General features: G+C 36.6%; 2 protein-coding genes across 2 annotated transcripts in view; both read right to left on the bottom strand.

Moving 5' to 3' along the window:
• Positions 1 to 23,207, bottom strand: part of LOC142339509 (uncharacterized) — a 95,765-nt gene that overhangs the window by 70,883 nt on the left and 1,675 nt on the right. The window lies entirely within an intron of this gene.
• Positions 502 to 22,072, bottom strand: LOC142339508 (nuclear protein localization protein 4 homolog). The gene is made up of 6 exons (XM_075389593.1): positions 21,850 to 22,072; positions 20,732 to 20,911; positions 20,303 to 20,667; positions 9,432 to 9,861; positions 8,670 to 9,169; positions 502 to 1,110 (listed from the first exon to the last, which is right to left on the bottom strand). Exons 1-6 carry the CDS (start codon positions 21,926 to 21,928, stop codon positions 688 to 690), a joined length of 1,977 nt encoding a protein of 658 aa, XP_075245708.1. The 5' UTR covers positions 21,929 to 22,072; the 3' UTR covers positions 502 to 687.

Raw genomic sequence — 23,207 nt, 5'->3', positions numbered from 1 at the left:
ACCTTGACAGGAAGGTCGTAAACCGCTGTGCAAAACAGAGACGACCGAACAGAACGACTGCACATCGAAAGATGGAATTCAGGTGGAACTTGACACAGTAAATTTTTTGCTATAAATTTTATTTTATCAAGCAAAATGCAAATTATACAAAAAATGACAATCAAAACTTTAGGTTGATACCAATTATACTCAAACGATTATAAAAACGACGGTGAAAAAATTAAGCGGCCATACAATTTTTCATTTTTGTTTCTTGAACAAAAAATGCTAAGAACTTATAACAAATTGACTTTCTGTCGCCGTGCCAAACTAAATTGCCACACGCACGTCATATGGCCCTGTGCGCCCTCAGTTAACACAATAACCCGTGCTTTGGAACTACGAGAATAATGAAGCGTTTTCTTCAACTTTCAAGAAGATTTCCACAATTTTAGTCGATTAAATAAGCTCTGCTCTAGCACAAACGCTTTGCCGTACATTCGTTAGCCTGAAAAGCTCTAATTTAAATACAATTTCATGAAATATATAACGATCAAATTATCACTAGTTAAATTTCAATAAAACATTTTAAACGTCATCACCACCAACATTATCATTATCAATAACATCACATTCAACGATCTCATTATACGGCAAATTTTACAATATGATCTTTTTATATTCGCTTGACATCAATGCACAAATCGATCAATTTCTAGGCAGTCCGCACATTTCACAGGATGTATTGGGCTCATTATTATGAAAAGTACAATGCTTGCAATCCCAGAAATTCATTTGATCCGATGGGAAATCCAAAATATCTGGACCCCCATTAGGTGGCATCCCATTGCCAACATGGCCTTGAGCTTGCATTAACTGGCTGACAGTTTGCCAGTGTTCTTTCTGCGCCCATTTATCCACTGATGATTTGTTCTGGTCCCGCAAACCATCTATTAGCTCCTCCAGATAGCTTAGAAGTGGATATGCGTCCAATTTAGCCAGAGCTATCAGCAGCTGGAAATCGGCCACTGCGTTGAAGAAATCGGATTCTTTGAACTGTTGGAAATATTTTGTGACTGAAGCGAAGTTCTGGACTTCGCCAATTGCATCTCGATTGCAGCCAGGGAACGGCTGAAAGATAAAGTTTTGAATTATTAAATAAACACTTCTGATGTCAAATACTAAGACGTTTACGCCCAGCTCAAACAAAGATATTTTTATCCTTTTCCTTAGGAAACATGAAACTTTGCATTCCATCATTTTGAGGTTCAATTTTTTGATAGAATAAAAATACTGCGAAAAATTTCAAACACGTATTTGGTTGAAATTAGCAAGATATATAAAAGCATCGTAAAAGTCAACAATTCAGACGAATAGAACACTTTTGACATGAATCTGTTAAAAAACAAAAAACTTTGGAAGCGGCGTCTCAGAAACAACCTCTGATCAAAGTGCATAAGCAAAGATACACAAAGTGGAAACAACTGATTGAATGTCTCCTCAACTGTACATGTATGCCCTGTATACTGGAGGAATCACACTCTCAATGAGACCTCCCCTTGCATAGGGCAATCACCCAACTGACCAATAAGGTCACAACGGTGGAAGGGAGAACAGGAAGAGACATCCAACAGCTGTTCACCACACACTCGTGTATTGTGTCTTACACACTCAGACCTTTTACTAATTCATCACAGACGCTAGAAAGCATCAATTGAGTTAATTCACTCCAAGTTCAAATACCCGAACACATCCCATCTGCTACAAATTAAAATAGCAATCTTGAACATTTTTTTTAAAATCTCAAACATGTAAATTCGAATAACCCCAAGGTTAAAGTTACATGTTGTAATATTATAAATCAAACATACTACATCTTTCCCTTGAATAACTAAAAAAAAAATAACAATAAAAAACTAAGGTTCAGTTTCTAGTTCTCGTAAATTATTTTATAAAAAACTTTTAAAGCTTTCAATTTTTTTCATCTCTTCCTTTTAAAGTCTTTTAAAGGCTTTAAATAAACTTTTAAAGCCTTCAACTTTTTTGCATCTCTTCCTTTAATTCTTTTTCTTTGAAATTTTTCTGTGATTTTTCCTTTCTTAGAGCTCTTAGAAGTTTATTCCATTTCCGAAAAAAGTTTCTTATAATTGAATTTTGACTCCATTTTGATTTACATTTTTTTGTGAGAAAAATCATATGTACGATTATTAACTTCAATTTCAACCTTTCCAATTATTCTGAATCTTCTTTCGTCTTGTATGTTTGTTTGTTGGACAATATCGAAAAGTCTATTTAATGAAGTTTTTGCTATTTGAATTTCTGCGGGAAGTATTTTATTTTTAAGTAGTTTATGAGCACTGTCATATTTTGTTTGAAAAAGCAAACTTTTATGCCATCTAATTTGTTAGTTTATTCTGTCGATTGAGTAGGACGGCAAACTTTGAAAAAATATTGCACTAAATTTTAAATGCGGTAAAACAAGTGATCTAAAGAGATTTATTCGAGCCTTTAAAGGTATTTGATTCCGTACCAAATAAATTGATCTGATAGCTAAAGCCATTTTACTGATCACATTATTAAGTTGTTTTTGGTATGTCAACTCTTTGTCAAGAATAACACCTAGGTATCTGTATTCATTTGTTGGTTTCAATGAATGACTTTTAAATTCAACGCAATTGACAGTTGGTAACTTTTCAGTTTTGAAAATCATTATTTCTGTTTTCCCTTCATTTAGAGTTAACTTGTTTTGTTTCATATATTGTTTAGTTTTCATCAATATCTTTTCAGCCTTTGCTTCTAAACACTGTTCATTTTTTCATGACATAAAATTGCTGTGTCATCTGCAAATTGTAAAACATTCGAACTTTTCCCTATTTCCTCACCGAATTCATTTACATAAAGTATAAATACTAGTGGTTCTAGTACCGTCCCTTGTGGAACGCCATGATTTATAATTGTCCAGTCGACATAAAGTTGGGAGATTCTCGAAAAATTGTTTGGTATAATCGTCAGATGCTTTACGTAATTTTCTATTAACATTGTTTCGAAGTACTTTGTAACTGTTAAAGAGCTCTTGATTAGGATCTTTTTTCCATTCATTGAATACACGATGCTTTTCATTAATGAGACTACGCAGTTCTTTTGATAGCCATTTCTTGTGCTCCTTTTTTGTTTTCACTTCTATTTTTTTCAAAGGTGCGTGAATATTTAACACATTTTGGAAAATTTCAAAAATTAATGAAAGATTCCATTTGCTCCAATGTTTTTGTACATTAGTGACCAGTCTTGCAATGCAATATCACGGTTAAACTTACTTGTGTATCTCCTTTTATCTCGCATTATATATTCCGTCATTTGCTGCTTCTATTCTAATTTCAATGATGATTGATATACAATAGTGAAAAGATCATTTTCAAGCACTGACTATATCTGTTTCGAAGATTTGATTTTTAGAAATAAAGCAGTGGTCGATTAAAGAAAATTTTTCTCCATTTGTCCATGTTGCTTTTCGTGTTCACACACTGAAGCCCGTTATCTGCAAAAAAGTTGTTTAGTAATTGTTTCCCAGTTTCTTTAAGTATATTTATGTTGTAATCTCCAAACAGGATTAGATTGTCAGTGCTGGAGTAAACATTTGAAATTTCTGATGTCATTTCATCAAGGAAGAATTTTGAAAGGTTTACGTTTGAACAATACGCGACATTTATGAGCAGTTTTTCTTTAAGAGGCTCAGTTACTTCTATCCATAGTGATTAAAAAAAACTCCGGTTGATGGTGTTCAAGTCATTTCTTATTTTGATTGAAAACTGCTTGGGTATCCATATGCCTACACCTCCCCCTCTTTCCAATTCAGTTGAGGATGCTATCGGCTGGTGAATAAATTGATGACTACTGCATAGAAAAGAATCTGGAATAGTATTGTTGTCTTTAATCCATGTTTCGGTAACAGCTAGGAAAGACAACTCGTCAGAGTTGTCAAAAAATTTGATAACTTTTCGTATTTATTATTAGGCTTCTACAATTCATGTACCAGAACTTGAGATCATCGTCTGTTCTGTTCTTTTCTTTGCAGTACTGGTCTATTGTTTTCCATTTTTCTATTTGAGCTGGGCCAGGGTTTGTTTCAATATCTCTACTTCTTTGCAGAATAATTGATATGACAAATAATAAATACGTAATATTGATGAAACCGAACCCTAGTGAAAACAAAGTATTAAAATAAACCTGACAAAAATTAAATTTTGGTTTTTTAGTATGATTTGAGTGACTTTTGAAAAAGGCAACCCCCCCCCCCCCCTTACAAACAAAGCCTATTGTTAAAATCACAAACAAAAATGATGTTTTCTTCAAAAGAAACATTCAACGTTTCTATTAAAGAACTAAGAATTAAGTCACCCAAATGTATCACAACTCGTTGGGACTATTGAAGTTATTCCATCCCCTTTTGAATGCCAAAAAATTGCATTTTGCTGCTTAGGACGCATTTGTCTCAACGATATATCGTTTGATGAACAGTTGTTGCCAAAATTTTTCATATTTTTCCGCAAAGTTGTAACTATTTTTTGAATTCCATACATGTTTGGGTGCACAACATCTTGTCTGATATCGTTTGCCTCAAGACCATAATTGACGACGTATACATTGGACCACTGGAATTCGCCTCTAATATGGTCAGCAATGCTGTTGATTTCTTAGTTATAAGCATCAATTTCTTTGTTGTTCGAGTCCCGTCCGTATAACCCATTTTTAACTTGTGGAATTTGGCAGATAGAAACCTTATGGGGCTTGAATTTAGTTAAACACTTACTGACTAAGCCACCCATTTAATCAGCTGCCCTTTTTCCATCAGTACCTTGGTCAATTGCATTGTGTCCCAAATGCAAAACAAGGCTTTCAGGTTTTGTTCCAGCCGAATAAGAGTCCATAATGTTATTAACATCACTTATGGTTGCCGAAGGGTATGAGTGTATTGCAGTTTTATTACTTATATCACCCTGTTTAACAAATTTATACGTGCTGTCTGATATGACAAGATGTTTAGTAAATCATGGTACAAACTTCGGAAAAAACTGTCTGTTGTTGGCATAAACTTGCTTAGTTTCTTTGTCTTTGTTGCCATCAATAATTTTGTCAACATTTTCTCATTTTGTCCTCTCAAAAAAACAATTTCCGACATTGCTTGGTCATACAGGGATTTGCTGTTGTCTAGAGCTGTTTGGAGTTCTCTATTTGCTTGCTTGCTTTTTTCTAATTCTTTTTATTTGTCATTTCGGAGTCGGTACTTGTGAAACAAGCTGAAAGTTTAACCATAACCGGTAAACAGACCTTATGGATCGTGTAATAAAAAATAGTTATGATTATCAGGTGAGTAATTAGCTCCTAAAGCGCCACTCGTTTCTGTTAGCAACTTAAACATTGCCAACCAACGTCGGGCGAATTGCTCTCAAACGGTTGCCGAGAAATTGTCGTTGTCAGCAGCTCGCTACGATTAGAAATGCTAATTCTAAGAAGCGCCCTTTACACCAAGAATTTAAGTCTAACATTTTTGGTCAATCACATAGATAAAGACTAGTTAGTCTTAAAGAGAACTGCTCAACGACTTGATGCCCTCCGGCCTTTACCTGCTTATCCCAATTTTTCAGGATGAAAAGTCAAATAATTAGATCAAAAGTCAGTAGTACAAGAAATTACATTATAGACCAGCAGAAGTAATATAGTTGCAACAAATTTTGTCTGAGATCAATTAATAAAGAGGAAAAAGAGACGCAACCCAATTGGATTCTAATTTCAATAAAAGTCTCTGAAAGACTGACACCATTCAATTTTTAAGCACAGCAAGGTAGGTACGATCAAAAATTTATGAAATTACTTAAAATCAAAAGAACAGGAGTGTAAATATACTCAGCAGATAGCCGGAACATAGCCGCCGTTGACGCGCTAGACGCACATCAAGATTGAAACAGGAAAAAATAAGGGAGTGAAATTGACACATTTTTTTAAAATTCAAAAACTGTTCTAATTCAGTGCAGTTTCAGTTGGATTCTAAACCTACACTTACTTTACTTCTAAAATGAGGGGCATTAGGCTTAATAATAATATCAGCTCGCAATTGCACTAATGAAGTTTGATAACCTAATGCAGTATGACGTAATGACCGGGCTTTATTGGTTTATCCCGTTTCTTTTGATTTCGACATTAACCGTATACACTACAAACATACTCGATAGATTGCCGGAAAATAGCCGCCGTTGATTCCAATAAGCATGAATGGGATTGAAAGAATAGAAGATATCGAAAAAAAGATTTTTGTACAAAAGTATTTTTTAAGTCCGATTTATTTTGATGGCATTTCGTAGTTGAACATACTTCTGTTTCATAGAGAGAGGCAACAGGGGCTACTATTAATACCAATAAGCATACGAGATGGTAACTAAGACTTATAGGAACGACGTTCAAATATCGGGCATCTAAAATTGGGCTTTATGGGTTTATCCCGTTTCTATTTCTGACTTCAATTTTTATTCTGACTCTGTCCATTTTGAATTGCTTTGCTGAGCAACTGATGTTCAAATTCACATTTAGCAGAATGAGAGAAGAGAGAAACTAGCCTAGAGAAGTTAAAAAGATTTCACGGAAAATGCTGAAAAAGCGGCAAAATGGTAAAGCGAAAAAAAGTTTGACGAAGTAAAAAAATAGGAGCGCTATAATAGCCGGCTGAAAAGAGGGCGGCTATTAATGAGTAAATCAATGCGTGATAAAACTTAGAATCCAATTACTTGAAACAGTGAGTGAAGTAACTCAGAAGTCAAACGTGAAAATCGTGACTTAAGTAAAACGAAAGTGTTATAAAAAGTTAAAGCGAATTAAAAAGACAATGCAGAACAAGTCCTGAAATACAATTCAAAGAGTTGTGATAATATACCACCTGACAATCGTTTAAGACAAATGAGAGCTGTCAGTATTGAGATTAAGCAATAAAACAACACAAGACGAAAAACTCAACTTTCATTTTTTGAAAAGACAGGATCAACATCAAAAAAATCTATGAACTCAAACTGCCAACTATATTCCTCTATTTCTGATTAGCAACCTGTCATTAAATGTCGATGACTCCTCTCACTAATAATATTAAATAATAAGACAAAAATAAACAAAAATTGCAATAGAACTCGCTAAAACATTTTGAAAACACTTTTGCAACAGCTACTGAAGGATACAATAACATCAATTAATTGAGCCCTCGATGACTACCGTTGAAACCTGTCATCAATGTGATTAGTTGATTAGACAGCAATAAGTACAACAAATACCAGCAAAACAACAAAATCTTCAAATTTTATTTTAAAAAACGAAAAAGCGTATAAGTCACAAAAAGCAATAGCTACGGACTGAAATGACTTGCTCTATTTGAAGCCTTATTAGCAACCAATGAGACTTTTCATTAATGAGACTAAGAGTTAAGACGACAAAGTTGAAAAGAAAAACTCGCAAAAATTCGATAATTATTATTGAAAACAATTAGCGTCAAAGTTATAAAAAGCACTAGCTTTGAACAAAAACAATGAAATCGATATACTTAACCCCCATCAGAGTTCTTTACCCAAGGAGAATAAACGATAAGACATCAAAAAGTATAATAAATACTTGCAGAACTCAAAAATTCACTCAGAATTTGAGAAAAAGTAGCGTCAAAGTCATGAAAACCAACAACTATTAACGCGAGCCATTAATAAGGTTCTTTTATGCCTCATTAGCACCCAATTAGACCTGTCATTGATGATAATAATTGATAAGACAACAGATAATTTTAAAAGAGGGGGCTTAATCTAAAATTCACTAATATTTTATGACAAATAGTGGCAAAGTCATAAAAAAGTTTTAGCTGCCCCGGACACATATGTACCGTCCAAAAAGCACTGAAGGAGAGAAAACTCTGAAAACAGAAGTCACATTGACGCACCTGAAAAAGAAATCCATCTGAAAAAAAAACCGCCAAATTGTTCAAACAACAATTTCTCACTCCACTTTAAATCTATTTTGAAAAGTCACGACTCAAACCTACTCGATTTTTCGCTCCTTTTAATTTTTCTGTGTGACCAAAATCACCACTCTAATTTGACTTCTCACAAAAGCAGAGCGCCTAAATAATAGCCCTTTGAGAGGCTGACGGCGGCTTTTAAAAATAGAAACAAACATGCAAACTCAGTCGATGAGCGGTATAAACCACCGAAGAAAAGCAATTCTTTTTAGAGCAACGCAACCGCTAAGCGAATTTTAAAAACCAAGAATTATATGAAATATGCTAGCGTTCTCCAAGCTGGGGAGAATATTTTGGTCCAACTAGTTGGATCTAGTGTTTTGATTGTTAAAATCTACTATTAATCAATAACTTGCTCTCGATTCAGCACTGAACAGTGGGACATGAACAACATACTTCAAGTTTCACAGCAGCTTCGCTGAACCGTCAACAGAGATTAATCTCTAAGAGCTGCTTAGAAACTTAAACGACCTCGAGCTTCGCCAGTTTATCATCTTCCTTTCGACAGTAATTTAAATCACTCAAGCTAGCAACTAAAGAACATTTTAGAAAACGGAGAAGCATAAACTTTGCATATAAAAGTCACACGTGTTTACAACAATTGCTTCACTTTTCGTTCGAGAGCAATTAAAAACACTTTATTTAAGGCTACCTCTTTACTGTGTTTATTAAAGAAGAGGACCTCCTCCTTCGGAAAACCAGAAGGCACATCAATCAGCAGGTACTCGATGGGCAGTGGTCTCCCTAGCTGCGTTCGCTCATTTCCAAATTCGTCCTTGTACTTGTAAAACACATCAGGGACATACTGCTCAGCCGAGCTCTCTTTAACCGATGCCAATTCGGCACAGTCGTGTGTCGGCACAAGGCAATTGTCGCGGACCAGAGCCATTCCTTGATTTGATATCTGGTAAGCCTCAAAATGGATTTGATTCTCTGAATTTCCAGTGGCACAGACCGTCACAAATTTGGACCCGAAACTTCCGTTTTTGGCTAGCTTGCACATGTTAGGATGCTTCGTCTGGAGAAAGGCAGCTGTTATTGTCTCTTCTGCTGATAAGAAGTATGAATCAGCGCCTCGGAGATATTTGACAGTCCCTTTCGTTATATCTTCTGGTATTAAATCTGTGAAGATCCAGCCCACACGAAGCAGACCTAAAAATACCCTCAATCATCAAATCAAGACAGCCAAAAGCTGATACCACTCAAACTATGCAGTAGTTAATGCCCTTAGAGCTTCAACAAATCCTAATCAAAATGAATTTTATAACTCAAAAAACACCAACTAATTTGTAAATAAGATTTTTCCGAAACGAAGTGAAATTCTGACCACATTAAAAACATATTGTGCTGTTGCAACCCTGCATGTTATTATTAAATCATTCTTCTCCTTGAATAGAGAAAAATTTAATGTTACCGAAATGTTGCGCAATTCTGTCCACTAGAGCTTCGTCTGGATCCTCCAGAAATTCGATTGAATTTGCAGTACAATTCTGTGGAGGTTCATAGATGGCGTAAACAACAGTTTTCGTTCCCAGGGGCACATCGAGATGAGGCTCGTATTTACCGTAAAGATATCCAGCTCTTTGGAACCCTGACTTACGCCAAAAGTTTAGAAAATTATGAATTATGGCTGAATTTTGGAAGGTGACGTAATCTACATGTCTGTACACTTGTCTGGATAAGGTAACTGCATTAGGTTGACATTTGGTACAAATTCCGTTGGGCCAGGGCGGGTGCTCTGAACAACCTGGGATGATTTGGCAGTTTATGTCATCCAAAAAGACAAACTTCCCTTTGTCGGCTCCGCTCCGTAGTTTTCTGATATACGAATGAAAAGAGAGGAACTGAAACAAAGCATGTAAAAGCCAAAAATTAAACTTGTAGACCATGAATATCAGAACATATTTCAAGAACAATCAAAAGACAAACCAATTCAGCAAAAGGCAAAAAAAAGTTGATGGACTGATTTAAATCTTTAACTAATAACTTTAACTTTAAAAGCTGAATCATTTTGAGAGCTATGGGATTTTGAAATGATCAAGAGAGCTACATAACAACAAAAATTAGGTATATTTGACAGTATATAATTCATTACATCAAAAAGCATCACAAAAACGTCTGCAGTTTATTATAAGCAAATTTTTGTACTGCAAACTCAACTTCAAAAATATCTTCGTTTTGCAGACCATGATTAAGGGTCACTCCGATTTGCACGTTCATACGGTACCCATAAAACAAAAAACATAAAGTTGAACAAGTCAGCTAACAATTTTACGAAAACCTACTAGCTTAATAAAATTTTCTAGTCTCAAAGACTGATGAGTCTGATGAAGTACCATAGTGGTGAACAAGCCCTAGTAAGAATCTTACTATCACGAAAAAACACCCTCCTACATTTTAACACGGCTTGTTGAAGCTCAAGCTTCACTGCTAATTTCAATGACTCTGAATTTGACTTCCTTTGCATGATTTGATTTCTAACTTTAGTTCAAATGCTTCCATGCTAAGTTACCGCTGTGAAACCAAAGTGCGTGAAACCAACATTGTCAAATCAATCATGCTTATAAAAATGATTAGACAATAGTGAATTCAAATTTGCATTACGAATTCGAAGCCTCCTCCAAGCAGCCATTAAACAAAACAGAAAATTGGATCGAGAAATACTAGCCAAGATTAATCGCAACCTGTAGCAGTGGATTTACGAATTCAAAAGCATGCCAGAAATTACAAATTGCCTTGTAATTGGAGAAACCACCAGTCAGAAGCTTCATGTCATTACAGATTCATCAGCCGCCTCAGCGGTTAATTGTGAGTGGAAACTATGTCATTAGCAAATGCCGAGTAGCCCCCGTATAGCAAATAAATACAACTAAACTTAACTAGAGGCTGACATAATAGAAGGCCAACTAGCCGGTTTCGTAGCAGCAGAATTTAAAGAGTTCAGAGTTCATTAAGTCAAAGCTTGCAGGTATTAAGACATTTAAGTTCTCAACTCACTTCAGGATGGATAGTACTGCGACATTAGGTTGGCTTAAGCCAGAGAAACGACCAAAATTTTTATGGCAATCTGCTAATGCGGATGAATGGAAACACACCTGGAAAATTGCGCCCAGCAGACCATGGAACGAACAGATCTAGAAGAGAAATGACTGCAAGGACTAACAATTCTTAAGACCCCAAACACTGGAGCTTTGATCAACCAAAAATCTTAACAAAAACCAAATTAGTATTAACTAAATCTGTAAACCCAGTCATGAGCCGACAAAATTTCAAACTTGGAAACGAATGCTCAAAAGGAAAACAACCGTCTACAAAGAAATTTTTCGCGCAAAAAATACACTGAAGAGCCAGAACGCTTTGGGAAACCAATAACACTACCAACTGTACAACAACCCGAATGAGGGATACAGTTCTACAATTCAACCCCCTTTGCAATTTTGCAAGCCAGGAGAAGACAGACATGCACCAAAATCTTGAAAACAACACCCTATGGTACTTGACCATGTCACTCATGTGAAAGTTCAAGACGCTCACAGCAACAACTGTCAATACATGGGGACGAAATTGTTCAGAGCATAACTGCAACACGATTTCTTAATCATTGGTCTTGAAAGATTACTAAGAAGACTCAGCCAGACATCTTTCATATGCCGCCGATGGAGATCCCCGAATGTAACGCCAATGATGTCTGATCTTCCGCATTTTCGATATGCTGACGCTGAAAAGCAGTACCCATTCCTCGAAAAAGGAGTATAATTTTGCAACCTCTTATATTAAGGATAATCTTCGCAACATTGACAAAGAACATCTGTGTTTTTACGTGTTTAATAACTCGTGCAGTGCAACTGGCAGTTTGCCAAAGTGCCGACACGAACAGTTGTTTATTTACCGTTAGACGGTTCTTATAATTGATAGGACACAAAATAATAATCTCTCACAACTCAAAAATAACAACTAAAGAAAGCCTTGAACTTGAAAATACCATTATTAACAACTACATTTACCAACAATTACCACAGCAGACTTAAAAATGAACGCACAGCTTGCTCCACTTTTATGAGGGATATGAGAGAGAGTAATTCAAACAGCAAAGCGATCATTACTCAAACTTCAGCAGACTTTATTAAAGACTGCTGAGTCTTCAAAGTACCATAAGGGTGAACAAGCCTTTGTAAGAATTTTACTATCACGACAAAACACGCTCCTACATTTAAACAAGGCTTGTTGAAGCTCAAGCGTCACTATTAATTTCAATCAGTCTCAATTTGACTTCCTTTGTACGATTTGATTTCTAACTTTAGTTCAAATGCTTCCAGGCTAATTCACCCCTGTGAAACCAAAGTGCTTGAAATCAACATTGTCAAATCAATCAAGCTTATAAAATTGATTAGACAACAGTGACTTCATAAATTTGCATTACAAATTCGAAGCCTCCTCCAAGGAACCATTAAACAAGACAGAAAATTGTATCAAGAAATACTAGCCAAGATTAATCGCAACCTGTAGCAGTGGATTTACGAATTCTAAAGAACGCCAGAAATTATATTAAAAAAACTGCCTTGTTATAGGAAAATCCATCAGTCAGTAAATTCATGTCATTACAGCTTCATCAACCACCTCAGCGGTTAATTGTGACTGTCAACTATGTCATTAGCAAATGCCGAGTAGCCCCGTATAGCAAATAAGTACACCTAAACTTGAACTAGAGGCGGAAGTAATGGAAACCCAAATAGCCGGTTTCCTAGTAGCAGAATTTGAAGACTTCAGAGTTCATTAAAGTCAAAGCTTGCAGGTATTAAAGACATATAAGTTCTCAACCCACTTCAGAACGGATAGTACTGCGACATTAGATTGGCTTAAGCAAGAGAAACGACAAAAATTTTTAGGACAATCTGCTAATGCGGATGAATGGAAACACACCTGGAAAATTGAGCCCTGCAGACCATGGAACCAAGAGATCTCGAAGAGAATTGACTGCAAGGACTAACATTTGTTAAGACCCCAAACACTGAAGCTTTGATCAAACAAGAAAAGCGAATGAGGGATACAGTTCTACAATTCAACCCACTTTGAATTGCAAGCCAGTGAAGACAGACATTCACCAATATCTTGGAAACAACACCTTATGGTACTTAACCATGTCACTTATGTAAAAAAACCGCCCACAGCAACAACTGTCAACACATGGGGACGAAACGGTTCAGACCATAACTGCAACACCATTTTTTAATCATTGGTCTTGAAAGATTCCTAAGAAGACTAAGCCAGTATACTTTCATATGCCGGAGATGGAGAGCCCAGAATGTAACGCCAATGATGTCCAATCTTCCGCATTTTCGATATGCTGACGCAGGAAAGCAGTACCCATTCCTCAAAAAACTAGTAAAATTTTGTAACCTCCTATAATAAGGATAATCTTCGCAACATTGACAAAAAGAACATCTGTGTTTTTACTTGTTTAGAATCTCGTGCAGTACAACTGGCAGTTTGCTAAAGAGCCGACACGGACAGTTGTTTACTTGCCGTTGGACAATTCCTATAATTGATAGGACACTAAGCTAATAATCTCTCACAACTCAGAAAAAATAACAACTAAAGAAAGCACTGAACTTGAAAAGATAATTATTAACAACTATTTTTACCAACAATTACCACAGCAGGTTTCAAAATGAACTCACAGCTTGCTCCACTTCTATGAGGCATATGGGAGAGAGTAATTCAAACAGCAAAGCGATCATTACTCACACCTCAGCAGACTTTATTAAAGACTGATGAGTCTTCAAAGTACCATAAGCGTGAACAAGCCTTTGTAAGAATTTTACGATCACGCCAAAACACGCTCCTACATTTTAACAAGTCTTGTTGAAGCTCAAGCTTCAAAATAAATTTCAATCATTCTGAATTTGACTTCCTTTGTACAATTTGATTTCTAACTTTAGTTCAAATGCTTCATGCTAATTCACCGCTGAAAGCAAAGTGCGTGAATTCAACATTGTCAAATCAATCATGCTTATAAGATTGATTAGACAATAGTGAATTCATAAATTTGCATTATGAATTCGACGCCTCCTCCAAGCAGCCATTAAACAAGACAGAAAATTGGATCAAGAAATACTAGCCACGATTAATCGCAACCTGTAGCAGTGGATTTACGAATTCAAAAGCACGCCAAAAATTACATTAAAAAACTGCCTTGTAATAGGAAAAACCACCATTCAGAAGCTTCATGTCATTACAGCTTCATCAACCGCCTCAGCGGGTAATTGTGACTGTCAACTATGTCATTAGCAAATGCCGAGTAGCCCCCGTATAGCAAATAAATACAACTAAACTTAACTAGAGGCTGACATAATAGAAGCCAAACTAGCCGTTTTCGTAGCAGCAGAATTTAAAGAGTTCAGAGTTAATTGAATTCAAAGCTTGCAGGTACTAAAGACATATAAGCTCTCAACCCACTTCAGAACGGATAGTACTGCGACATTAGGTTGTCTTAAGCAAGAGAAACGACAAAAATTTTTAGGACAATCTGCTAATGCGGATGAATGGAAAGACACCTGGAAAATTGATTCCTGCAGATCATGGAACCAACAGATCTCGAAGAGAAAGGACTTCAAGGACTAACATTTCATAAGACCCCAAACACTGGAGCTTTGATCAAACAAAAATCTTAACAAAAACCAAATTAGTATTAACTAAATCTGTAAACCCAGTCACGAGCCGACAAAATTTCTGACTTGGAAACAAATGCTCAAAAGGAAAACAGCCGTCTACAAAGAAATTTTCTTTCAAAAATACAATGAAGAGCCAGAACGCTTTGGGAAACCAATAAGACTACCAACTGTACAAAAACCCGAATGAGGGATACAGTTCTACAATTCAACCCACTTTGAATTGCAAGCCAGGGGAAGACAGACATGCACCAATATATTGGAAACAACACCCTATGGTACTTAACCATGTCACTCATGTAAAAAAACGCTCACAGCAACAACTGTCAACACTTGGGGACGAAATGGTTCAGAGCATAACTGCAACACCATTTTTTAATCATTGGTCTTGAAAGATTCCTAAGAAGACTAAGCCAGTCTACTTTCATATGCCGGAGATGGAGAGCCCAGAATGTACCGCCAATGATGTCCAATCTTCCGCATTTTCGATATGCTGACGCTGGAAAGCAGTACCCATTCCTCAAAAAATTAGTAAAATTTTGTAACCTCCTATAATAAGGATAATCTTCGCAACATTGGCAAAAAGAACATCTGTGTTTTTACGTGTTTAAAAACTCGTGCAGTGCAACTGGCAATTTGCTAAAGTGCCGACACGGACAGTTGTTTACTTGGCGTTAGACGATTCCTATAATTGATAGAACACCAAGCTAATAATCTCTCACAACTCAGAAAAAATAACAACTAAAGAAAGCACTGAACTTGAAAATATAATTATTAACAACTATATTTACAAACAATTACCACAGCAGGTTTCAAAATGAACTCACAGCTTGCTCCACTTCTATGAGGCATATGGGAGAGAGTAATACAAACAGCAAAGCGATCATTACTCACACTTCAGCAGACTTTATTAAAGACTGATGAGTCTTCAAAGTACCATAAGCGTGAACAAGCCTTTGTAAGAATTTTACGATCACGCCAAAACACGCTCCTACATTTTAACAAGTCTTGGTGAAGCTCAAGCTTCAATATAAATTTCAATCATTCTGAATTTGACTTCCTTTGTAGAATTTGATTTCTAACTTTAGTTCAAATGCTTCATGCTAATTCACCGCTGAAACCAAAGTGCGTGAGTTCAACATTGTCAAATCAATCATGCTTATAAGATTGATTAGACAATAGTGAATTCATAAATTTGCATTATGAATTCGACGCCTCCTCCAAGCAGCCATTAAACAAGACAGAAAATTGGATCAAGAAATACTAGCCACGATTAATCGCAACCTGTAGCAGTGGATTTACGAATTCAAAAGCACGCCAGAAATTACATTAAAAAACTGCCTTGTATTAGGAAAAACCACCATTCAGAAGCTTCATGTCATTACAGCTTCATCAACCGCCTCAGCGGGTAATTGTGACTGTCAACTATGTCATTAGCAAATGCCGTGTATCCCCGTATAGCAAATAAATACAACTTAACTTAACTAGAGGCTGACATAATAGAAGCCAAACTAGCCGTTTTCGTAGCAGTAGAATTTAAAGAGTTCAGAGTTAATTGAAGTCAAAGCTTGCAGGTACTTAAGACATATAAGCTCTCAACCCACTTCAGAACGGATAGTACTGCGACATTAGGTTGGCTTAAGCACGAGAAACGACAAAAATTTTTAGGACAATCTGCTAATGCGGATGAATAGAAAGACACCTGGAAAATTGATTCCTGCAGATCATGGAACCAACAGATCTCGAAGAGAAATGACTTCAAGGACTAACATTTCTTAAGACCCCAAACACTGGAGCTTTGATCAAACAAAAATCTTAACAAAAACCAAATTATTATTAACTAAATCCGTAAACCCAGTCACGAGCCGACAAAATTTCTGACTTGGAAACAAATGCTCAAAAGGAAAACAGCCGTCTACAAAGAAATTTTCCTTCAAAAATACAATGAAGAGCCAGAACGCTTTGGGAAACCAATAAGACCACCAACTGTACAAAAACCCGAATGAGGGATACAGTTCTACAATTCAACCCACTTTGAATTGCAAGCCAGGGGAAGACAGACATGCACCAATATATTGGAAACAACACCCTATGTTACTTAACCATGTCACTCATGTAAAAAAACGCTCACAGCAACAACTGTCAACACTTGGGGACGAAATGGTTCAGAGCATAACTGCAACACCATTTTTTAATCATTGGTCTTGAAAGATTCCTAAGAAGACTAAGCCAGTCTACTTTCAAATGCCGGAGATGGAGATCCCAGAATGTAACGCCAATGATGTCCAATCTTCCGCATTTTCGATATGCTGACGCTGGAAAGCAGTACCCATTCCTCAAAAAACTAGTAAAATTTTGTAACCTCCTATAATAAGGATAATCTTTGCAACATTGGCAAAAAGAACATCTGTGTTTTTACGTGTTTAAAAACTCGTGCAGTGCAACTGGCAGTTTGCTAAAGTGCCGACACGGACAGTTGTTTACTTGGCGTTAGACAATTCCTATAATTGATAGAACACTAATCTAATAATCTCTCACAACTCAGAAAAAATAACAACTAAAGAAAGCCCTGAACTTAAAAATATCATTATTAATAACTACATTTACCAACAATTACCACAGCAGGTTTTAAAATGAACTCACAGCTTTCTCCACTTTTATAAGGCGTATGGGAGAGAGTAATTCAAACAGCAAAGCGATCATTACTCATACTTCAGCAGATTTATTTAAGACTGATGAGTCTTCAAAGTACCATAAGCGTGAACAAGCCTCTGTAAGAAATTTACTATCACGCCAAAACACGCTCCTACATTTCAACAAGGCTTGTTGAAGCTCAAGCTTCACTATTAATTTCAAACATTCTGAATTTGATTTCCTTTGTACGAATTGATTCCTAACTTTAGTTCAAATGATTCCATGCTAATTCACCGCTAAAACCAAAGTGCGTGAATTCAACATTGTCAAATCAATCATGCTAATAAGATTGATTAGACAATAGTGAATTCATTAATTTGCATTACGAACTCGAAGCCTCCTCCAAGCAGCCATTAAACAAGACAGAAAATTGGATCAAGAAATACTAGCCGAGATTAATCGCAACCTGTAGCAGTGGATTTACAAATTCAAAAGCACGCCAGAAATTACATTAAAAAAACAGCCTTTGTAATACGAAAAACCACCAGTCAGAAGCTTCACGTCATTAGAGATTCATCAACCGCCTCAGCGGTTAATTGTGAGTAATTAATTAATGCCGAGTAGCCCCGTATAGCAAATAAGTACACCGAAACTTGAACTAGAGGCGGAAGTAATGGAAACCCAAATAGCCGGTTTCCTAGTAGCAGAATTTAAAGACTTCAGAGCTCAATAAAGTCAAAGCTTGCAGGTATTAAAGACATTTAAGTTCTCAACTCACTTCACGACGGATAGTACTGCGACATTACGTTGGCTTAAGCCAGAGAAACGACCAAAACTTTTATGGCAATCTGCTAATGCGGATGAATGGAAACACACCTGGAAAATTGAGCCCTGCAGACCATGGAACCAACAGATCTCGAAGAGAAATGACTGCAAGGACTAACTTTTTTTAAGACCCAACACTAGAGCTTTGATCAAACGAAAACCTTAACAACAACCAAATTAGTATGAAGTAAATCTGTATACCCAGTCATGAGTAGACAAAATTTTCTTGGAAAGGAATGCTCATAAGGAAAACAACCATCTGCAAAGAAATTTTTTGCAAAAAAATACACTAAACAGCCAGAACGCTTTGGGAAACCAATAAGACTACCAACTGTTCAAGAACCAGAATGAGGGATACAGCTTTACAATTCAACACACTTTGGATGAAAATGGAATTTTGCAAGCCAGGGGAGGACAGACATGCGCCAATATCTTGGAAACAAAAACACTCTATGGTACTTGACCATGTCAATAATGTAAACATTCAAGACGCTCACAGCAACAACAGTCAACACATGGGGACGAATTTGGTCAGAGCATAACTGCAACAAGATTTCCTAATCATAGGTCTCAAAAGATTCCTGAGAAGACTCAGCCAGACTTCTTTCATATGACGCCGATGGAGAGCCCAGAATGTTACACCAATGACGTTTGCTCTTCCGCATTTTCGATTTGCTGACGCTGAAAAGCAGTACCCATTCCTCAAATGGGATTTTTGCAACCTCCTATATTAGGGATAATCTTCGCAACATTGACAAAACGAACGTCTGTATTTTTACGTGTTTTATAACTCGCGCAGTGCTACTGGCAGTTTGCCAAAGTGCCGACACGGACAGTTGTTTACTAGCAGTTAGACGATTCTTGTAATTGATAGGATACTAAGCTAATAACCAGGCAACTAAAAAAAGCCCTGAACTTGAAAATATCATTATTAACTACATTTCCCAACAATTACAACAGCAGGTTTGACAAATGAACTCACCACTTGCTCAACTTTTAAAAGGCATACGGGAGAGAATAGTTCAAACAGCAAAGAGATCACTGTTCACACCATAGGAAGTCTGCAGAAGTTTCTGAAACAATTGTCACGGATACAGAAAGGATCCTCAACTCTCGTCTCATAACTTACGTTTCTTCTGATCAAAACAACGCAGAAGCCTTAACATCCAACCAATTCAATCTTAGACGACCTTATCTAGCCTTAGCCCTCTAATAGCTAATTGGAAGATTTCAACTACACAAAAACGCTTTTGAGCGCTTCTGTAATATACTTTGAAGGGAGTAAACCTCAGACCTAATAGGTAGACCAAAATGGAGAGAGCAATCTGAACAGCTCAAAACGGACGCCTTAGTTGAGACTGTAAACCAGTTTACACCAAGAATTATTTGGCCAATCGAAGTGATAACAAAATGTCAACATGGACCGAGCATAATACAGACAAATAGAAGTAATTTCTCTTCAGTTTTTGCCCCTTGAGCACGTGGAGCATTTTTCTGCTTGTAAAAACTGTTACAAAATTTCGAAGCTCATCTAGCTGCCAAATAAGGGTGCGGACTACCCTTGGTTTTCAAATCACTGAATTCATTGGCATGAGCTAATCGTTTGTTCAGTAAAAAAACTCCTGTTCTTTTAAGTATCTAAAAACGCTATTGAAAGATGAGTTCCACTCTTATGAAAAGTTGAAGCTCGACTGCCGAAGATTTTCCTTCCTTGAGTATGTCGCACAATGAATAGTTCTTGATTTATAGGCAAAATATCTTCTAATTTAAAGCGTTTCAAAAACCACAGACTGCCCAACTCAGTTGCTTCTAGAGAGTGATTCGTGAAAAGTCAAAATTATTCTGTGAAATACCAAAGCTGAGAATCGAATATGATTAAAGATCAAAGCTTTTTTTAGTCGACAAACTCGTGAAATTTTACGTTTTACTGATATCCCTTCATAACCTGATCAATTGTTGATATCTGCAATGCATCTTTATCACACTTCAATTTCTTGGTTTATTCTCTTGCAAATCGAGGCAGCAAAAAGAAAGAGAAATCTCGGCCTCAAAACTTACTCACTAAACAGTCCCTAATTTTGAGAATTGACAAAGAAGACTTTACAACTTTACGTTTGTATAATCATTCGCGGAACGAATTAGTTTCGATTCAACTCACTTTAATAGGAGGATCTTTATCTTTCAAGTACTGCTCATCCCATGGGTCAAGCGGAATGCAGTGCACACATTTATTCTTTTTGCTATGTCTACATAACAGTGGGTTCATTTCACGTTCAATTTGACCACTCATTTGACCCAAAATTTTGTCCACGTCGTCCTCGACAATATCGACGGACATTGCCGCAGTTCCGGTTAAGACATCTGCAGAGAGTTCAGTTTTGCTACCGGAAGCTGGCTCAGAGGCACCTGTTGATGTCACAAATTCTCCTTTGCCTTCAGTTAATGTTCCAACTTTTACATCACTTTTGAACAAGTATATCATATCACCATGTTTGAGTCTTGATGACCCAATCGTAGTAGCACCTTAAAAAATAAACCAAATCAGGCAAACGTGTAATTAGAAGCAGCCAAAATATATTGAGCTTACCTGGTTGTATTAATTGTTTCAGATCTCTAGTTCTGAACAATCGATATGACTTAGGTGTAGGTAATTGGAAGCTGTCAACTGCTTTCTGATACAGCGCGGCTGTTGTATCCGATTCTTTGACCTCGACCCTTTTAGTACCCTGCTCAGCTGTCTGAACTCTGAGCAACATTTTCATGCAACCTGTCAAATCGTACAAAAATTCAACCCAAAGGTCATCCTTAACACCAGGTGAACATTTGCTGGTCCAGGGTTAATTAAGCTCAGTCTACTTAAAGCGGATCTTTTACGTTCGTGCCCCCCACCCCAAGCATATTGGGTGCATATTATTTGCAACCCCCCGACGCAAGTGCTATATTTTTACATGATTTACTGTGCATAAACGATTAGTTAAAGGCAGATTAAAGGGTATTTTATTATTCACATAGACGCCCAATGAAGACAAAAACTAGCTTGAGAAATTGAGTAGAAGAGGCACAGTTCAAGAAAACCTAAGTCTTCCCAGATAAACTATTATCGTCAAATAACTTTACTTGAGTACATCCAGCATGAATTATAAGTGGTAGTACCTGATTTCGATTAGCTTTAGACAATTCTTCAAAATATAGGAACGTTACCATTAAGATTATTGTGCATTTCAGACGTTTTCAAATCACTGATTTCATTGTCATGAGCTAATCGTTTGTACTATAAATAACTCCTGTTCTTCTAAGTATCTAAAAACGCTATTGAAAGGGCGAACGCTATTGAAAAAACGCAATTTAAAAACGCTATTTTGATAATGGCAGGGGATTTTGAGTGATGAAGAGAATCATATCACAAAAAGCTGGCGGGAGTTCTCGATTGCACCCAATTTCAAGAAATTGCTAGTACGGTGGATAACATTGCTCTGAAGATTGAGAAAGACATCAACAGCGCGTTGATTGATATGAAGAAGAGCTCTTTATTCAGCGAAAAAGTTCATTAAAAATTGTGTTCAAAAGGAGCATCCCCCCCCCCGAGACTTTATGGCCTAGCAAAATTGCACGAGAATGGAATTCCTTTACGCCCAGTGTTGTCAATACCGGGAAGTAGTTATTACGATTTGAATAAACTCCTCACGCAACCTTTTGATAAAGTACCTGGTGCTAACATTGAGACGTCAACGCTGGATGCACGGAGAAAACTAGAATCCATAAAACTCGGACTTGTTGAGAGCATCGTTTCTTCGGATGTGAAGAGCTTATATACAAATGTCCCTGTTAATGAAGCAATTGAAATAGCCTTGCCGAGCCTTTATTCTAGTGACCACGCCCCTGAGATGTGAAGATCGACTTTGAAAAGACTCTTGAAGCTAGCAGTTACAAATGTCTGTTTAAAACGCAATGACAGATGATTTTGTCAGGGGGATGGCTTGGCAATGGGAGCATCAATTGCAGTAACTCTGGCTAACAATTGGATGAAGTCATTAGAAAATAGGATCAAGTCAATAAAGGATCTTGAGTTCTGCCCTGAATGCAACCGTAGAGTAACCTATAGAGGAAAAGGAGTGGAAAATGAGAAATGTGAGAAATCGTTCCATGCAAAATGCCAAAATATTGATGCTAAACTTTATACGCGAAAATGAAGGATATGGTGTGGTACTGCTCTAATTGCAAGAAGCTTAACAAATAAGATAGTGAACCACAAACTGAAAGACAACTATTATTGAGATATGTTGACGATATAATTTTCACCGTAAATGGTGAACCGGACACCTTGCTCAGAAAAGTAAACACCCTTCATACGAAATTACAGTGGAAAAACCTGACGAAAATGGTAATTTAGCTTTTTTAGACATGAGCATCAATATATACAACTGCAAAAAAAATAATTGCGAGTGTTACAAGAAACCAACCGCTACGTGAATTGTCTTGAATATCCGTCGCTGTGCACCAATCCAACATAAAAAAAATTTTGTAGAAGGGACTGTTCACCGCGTGTTTATAAGCACTAGCACATAGCAAAATTTTGACAAAGCTCTGAAGGAAAATGAAAATATTTGGCTAAATAACAAATACCCTGAATGTGGGACTTCCAAGAAAACCAACAATGCTTTACAGAAAATCATAACTAAACTTCAATTGAAAAATGAAGGCCAGAAGGTACAACTGAGGGGACAAAAATTGCCAGTGAAAGATGTTAAACCATTGTTTTTCCTGCAGTATCGAAATAACATCAGCCTGCAATTGAAGCAAAAATTGGAAAAAAAGCGCGAATCGAAAACCATATTCAAAACGCAAAAACAATGTATTTGCCTATCATCCCTGAATTCTTATTTTGATAGCAATCTGAAGTCTCTTGTGGTCTACAAACTCAATTGTTGTAATTAATGGCTTTTAATTACAAAATAATTGATCAGTGCCAGCATAGCGAAAAATTTATGACCATAGAAGCTCTACACATTAGTAGACGCAAGGCACAACTGAGGAAGTGGGACGAAATCAAAAGTAGGGACTAT

The sequence above is a fragment of the Convolutriloba macropyga genome, chromosome 5 (assembly GCF_964194025.1).
Source record: "Convolutriloba macropyga chromosome 5, txConMacr16.3, whole genome shotgun sequence".
Lineage (NCBI taxonomy): Eukaryota > Metazoa > Xenacoelomorpha > Acoela > Convolutidae > Convolutriloba > Convolutriloba macropyga.
The sequence above is the reverse complement of the archived record's forward strand: the minus strand, read 5'-3'. Positions and strand labels throughout refer to the sequence as shown.